At 39.5% G+C, this 5,274-nt stretch overlaps 2 protein-coding genes across 2 annotated transcripts in view; both read right to left on the bottom strand.

Moving 5' to 3' along the window:
- Positions 1-940: 940 nt before the first annotated feature.
- Positions 941-2,050, bottom strand: LOC110463445. The gene has a single exon (XM_021518056.1). The coding sequence runs from the start codon at positions 2,048-2,050 to the stop codon at positions 941-943; it is 1,110 nt and encodes a 369-aa protein (XP_021373731.1).
- Positions 2,051-4,133: 2,083 nt separating this feature from the next.
- LOC110463454 overlaps positions 4,134-5,274 on the bottom strand; it is a 5,571-nt gene continuing 4,430 nt past the window's right edge. The window contains exon 2 of the mRNA XM_021518065.1: positions 4,134-5,258. Within this exon, the coding sequence (XP_021373740.1) occupies positions 4,344-5,213 (870 nt within the window). The 5' untranslated portion in view covers positions 5,214-5,258 and the 3' untranslated portion in view covers positions 4,134-4,343. The remainder of the gene's footprint in view (positions 5,259-5,274) is intronic.

A 5,274-nucleotide genomic window follows, 5' to 3' on the forward strand; every position in this document is an offset into this window, starting at 1 on the left:
GGTATCTATTGAATCAAGTCAACGTCAACGTGAAACTATACAGATCCAACCCAAGTTTGTGTTGTCCGATACGACATCATCCTATTACAGGGTATCATTTGAAGACATTCGACTGCGCGTGAGCAAAGTGAAGATCAACCCAGCAGTCATCTATGCATACAGTCAAGCTCTCGATGTGACCAATGCAAAACATCCGTTTACACAGACCATGGTCAAGCAGATGACCATCCCTACCAGAACGACAAACTTCACCTTTGGTAATGTATGTCAAGGCATGAGGCCAAACCTCGTAGTGGTTGGATTTGTGAACGCCACCGGAACCACCGATGACTACGAACAAAACCCCTGGTTTTTCCAACCCTATGATGTCACATCTATTGGAGTGTACGTAGATGGAATATCAGTCGGTGGAAACCCTTAAAACTAAAGTACGGTGCAATCGGTGGTCAGACTACCATTCCCGTCTTTAGGACCTTGTTACAATCGACGGGAAAATGGCTCAACGATGCCGGTTCTAACACAGAGAGGGACGACATTGCAAAAGGATATGCACTCTACACCTTCGAATTGGAACCTACCTTTCAAACCAATCAATAGCTCACCTTATTTAAGCAAGGAAACGTCAGACTAGAGGTAATCTTTGGGACGGCTTTGACGACAGCGGTATCCACCATCATTTACTGCGAATATCCGGGTTACTTCAAAATCAACGCTGCGAGAGATATAGTGTTATCATGAACACTTCACAGTTGCGTTGTGTCATAGACTGTGATCCTGTAATGAGAAAAAGAGTCAGGGTTTACGCTCGTGATGAGGTACCGAAAGAAATGGAAACATTTCCAATTGGTTACATCGTAAATACGGACAATAGCGATAGTCCTGGAAGACACTGGTTGGGTTTCTATTGTGAATCATAGGAAAAGAAGGAATTCTTCGACAGTTATGGACATTCAGTTTTGTTGCGGCGGCTGGGTCTGCACAGTGTCAATAGCTCCTTTTCCCCAGCTTTATTGTAGGGCTGAAGACGGGAAAGAGCTCGTGGTATCCGGGTCAAAGCATGTCCGTCTCGTTCAGGGCTGTGGTGGAATGAATGGTCCAAATCTAGTTGTGGAGGCTGTTGAATTGTCTTAGTTGTCCCTTTTGGAGTAAGGGGTGTGGTAGGTGATTCAATCCATGCAGCTGGTAGACTTTGGTTTCTTCGTGGCGATGATGGTACAGGAATCTGGGGTACCTGTGGCGATGGCTGGACAGGAATCTTGGGTAACTGTGACAGTGTCATCTTTGAAGGAGTTGGCGAATTCAAGATTACTTCCTGAGGTTGTACCATAGGGGGTACCATCACAGTACTTTGTGTTGGGTTGCTTTGGAAAGGAGTGAACGTTCGAAGGTGCTGGCGGTTTCGGATAGTAACTCGGCCTGTGCCATCTACACGGATTACATACTGTTGGTATTGCCGTACTTCAACAACGGTTCCAGTGCGTTCCCATCTCATTGGATGGTTGCCCACTAAGTTTTGCATGTACACATGATCTCCAACCTGTAGGGGAGGCAGGCGGTGAGTGTAATCATTCCACAGTTCATGTTCCCTTGAATGCCTTTTGGCAAGTGCCATCTCTCGATGAGACATCAACTCGGTCCATGTTTCGCGAGGAGAGTATCTACCCATCAATATGGTAATGGCATCACGAATGCGTCGTCCAAACAGGATTAATGCTGGGGATGCTTTTGTCTCTGGGTCAACAGAGTTTCTGTACATCAATAATGCTCTCTGGAATTTATCAACATTCAGCGATCCAATTGCAGTAATGTTGTCCACAAGCATCCGTTTCACCGTTTTCACAGCCATCTCAGCTCTGCAGTTAGCGTGTGGGTTTGCAACTGATGAAAGCCTATGACGAACCCCCCAGGCCTTTAAACACTCTTGAGTCTTTCCTGCTGTGAACTGTGGGCCTCCATCGGACGTCAACTCTTCTGGGATGCCAAATGTCACAAACGTCTCACGAAGTCGCTTAACAAGTCCCTCTGCACCTGATTCGGACTTATATACCATTGGAAACTTTTATTAACTTTTTTTTGTACTTTTAAAAATTAATTTATGAATATATACATTGAGGAATTATTTTTGCTCTTAGGAATGTCACACTTTTGGAACATTCCTGACCATGTGCCAGATGTATGCCATGAAGAAGAGATGAAAACATCAATACATCCACTTCAGAAAAAGATGGAGCAAATGGTCTTTAATGAAAACAACTGTAAGTCCTATTTGCGAAAATAACTGTTGTAATACATGACATATAAATGTACCTATTTTCCAATCAATGGTTATCTTTTTCTGAAAATATTTCAATGTGGTACCTTTTACAAGTATATTTGAATAAAAAGTACATACAGATAAAAAGCAGTTACATGTACATACTTTATCTGTAATATGGGTTACTTTGTATATATGTGATACTGCTTGCTCTTGATTAGACCATACCACTGACCAGTCAATGTCTGCCTGACATAAGTCTTATCCATTTCATTCATGGCCTTATCTGTATCACTTCTGGTTCAACACATTTAAAGATAATAATTTTGATGTTGAATTAAAATAGTACCATATATGTAGTACAGTTTTAGATTAAAAATGTTGATATAAAGGTTTTTGGTTGATTCAAGATATGGATAAGGGATAAGGTGAAATGATAATTATTACACATTCCCTAATTACTCAGGATATGTTATTGAAAAATTATGCTTTGTTGTTTTATTACTCAAGGCCCGCCTCCAGCAATTGATCTTGATCTTTCAAGATACATTGAGGAAAAAACACAGAGCCAGAGTTCATGTCCAATGTGGAAAGCTCTACACAGAGGAAGGATCACAAGTTCCATATTTGGAGATGTTCTGCATGCTGGGCCCAATCCTGCATCATGAATTAAGCAGATTGTGGAAGGTTCAAACCTTGACAAGTAAATTCAATTTTCTTACTACCTTTAAGGTATACCATGCATAATACACATTTCTTTAAGCAGTATTTAAGTATTAATAAGTTTTGTCCTGAAACAGTACCAGGCTTTAGAAACATATTATTTGTCATTGTGTCTGTCTTTACTGAAAAAAGGTCTATTACAAGTGTATTAAAATTAATTTCAAGCAGTATTTGCTTGGAACCAAATATTTGTTGCTAACTAAACATACAAAATCTACATTGTTTGTGAAATACAATCTTTCCTTCCAATAAAAAAACTGATACACATACATTCCTTTTTTTCTCTTCTGGTGTCATAACAATGTAAATGAAAGATTAAACACAGGAGTCACTTTGTTAGTACAAATGTACTACTGTTAATTGATATTCTGTTTATTTGATATTTTTAAGGTATGCAAATTTACCAGAAGCAGTAAAGTGGGGACAGGACCATGAGGGGTGTGCCAGAGTCCAGTATGGAGAGATAAAACGGGCCCTTTTCAATGTTGAGATCTATCCTACTAGACTCACATTGTGTACATCACATTCATTTCTAGGAGCCTCAAGTGATGGCAGAATCATAGAACAGGATGGTGAAGGTTTGCCTGAAATCAAATGTCCATTTTCTTTAAATGGAAAAAAGATACTTAGTATGGAAATAGGGCACATCATGGAGATGAATGGCAAAAGCTTCTGTTTGGAATCTTCTGATGAAGGGCCAAAGTTAAAAAATAGTCACAAATATTATGCTCAGGTGCAGGGTGAAATGACCGTTAAGGGCTTACCTTGGTGTGATTTTGTTGTTTGGACAGGGGCATCATCAAATAGCATTGCCATTGACAGAGTTTACTTTGATGCTGACTTTGTAAGTGATATGATCCCAAAACCTGTAAAAAAAATCATATATCACATATATTCTTTGTATTATGCATAAAGCAGCAATTACCTGAAAATTGGACCTACATCTGGAGGTTTGGAACTTTGTTCACAAAAGTATGTGGATTATTGATTCTCCTTATGAAAAGTATACATTCTAATTTATTATTGTAGTGGAACTGGACTGGGTCGATAGTCGGCGACCAAATTATAAATAAATTGTAGCTCAATTGGTAGAGCATCCGCCTAGAGCTTGGAGGGTCCCAGGTTCGAACCCATGTCTGATCGTGCTTTTTTCCACTCCTTTTACGTTCCATTATAACTAGAACCTTTACCATATTTCTATATGGAACCAGTGACTGAAAGAAGTTAACGTGTATCAGCTGTTAGTTTCTGTTCAATGAAGTATTGGTCGTGTTTCAAATGTCATTTTATTGGAGACAAAAAGACCCAAGTGCATATTTATAATTTTAAGAATAGTGTGGCACAAGTACATAAACTGTACAAACTGTTAACATTTATCTTCTACAAGAGGGGTATCAAAGTTTGTAAGCCAGCAACAGACTTGAACAATTTTTGAAGCTAGTGGAGCAAGAGAAAGGGGTAGCACTCCTTCCAATATATGAAAATTCTTGACACGGCCAATACTTCTTTCAACATGTTTTCTAAGCTGTGCTATTTCCTGAGTCTGAAAGACCTCTGTTGTAGAAAACTGGTTAGAGTTTCCTCGAAATGGTGGAATATTTAGATAACACTGGCGTTTTTCTAACAGGTCCCCTATAGTAAATCCTTTGTCTGCCATAACACTGTCAAAGGGCTCCAAAAGATCCAGAATACCAGAATCCTCTGTTAATGTACGGTCTGAAACTCTGCCTCCCCAGGCTTCTGATGTAAATGTTATGACACCAGAAGGACTAATACCTACAAGAAACTTCAGGGTGTTGTGGTGTTTGTAATTTGAGAATGTGAGACTTTGATTAACTAAGCTACAAGATCTCTGAATGTAAATGTCTGTATAATCTAGAATAACTCTAGTTGAAGGATATTTTTCTTTGAAACATGATGGCATTGTACGTTTTATAATATCTCGACTTGGAAAGGGGTTGAGAAACTTCAGTTCAGCATGGAGCAAACTTATCCATGTAGTAAAGTAGGAAGAAAAAGTTGCTGAAGATATGTTAAATCTGTCAGCCAGATCCTGAACAGAAAGACCTAGTCTCAGCCTCATCAGCACAGCTAACAGTTTATCAGTAGTAGTTATCATAGGGACTGATACCCTCATCCTGTCCTTGGTTGGAGTGTTGACATCTCCCCTCCAATATGTCAAACGGGAGCTTTTGGATGATAAGTAACTGAAACGAGTTAAAATCAAATTATACATTTTCCCCACCTACACACATTAAACTTGTGTCGGGTCTTTCTCTACCTTGATGGTAGGACAG

The sequence above is a fragment of the Mizuhopecten yessoensis genome, unplaced genomic scaffold, assembly GCF_002113885.1.
Source record: "Mizuhopecten yessoensis strain PY_sf001 unplaced genomic scaffold, ASM211388v2 scaffold10909, whole genome shotgun sequence".
NCBI classification, from domain to species: Eukaryota; Metazoa; Mollusca; class Bivalvia; order Pectinida; family Pectinidae; genus Mizuhopecten; species Mizuhopecten yessoensis.

Coding starts and splice junctions, on each gene's coding strand:
- LOC110463445 (XM_021518056.1), bottom strand. CDS start 2,050: ATGGTATATAAGTCCGAATCAGGTGCAGAGGGACTTGTTAAGCGACTT.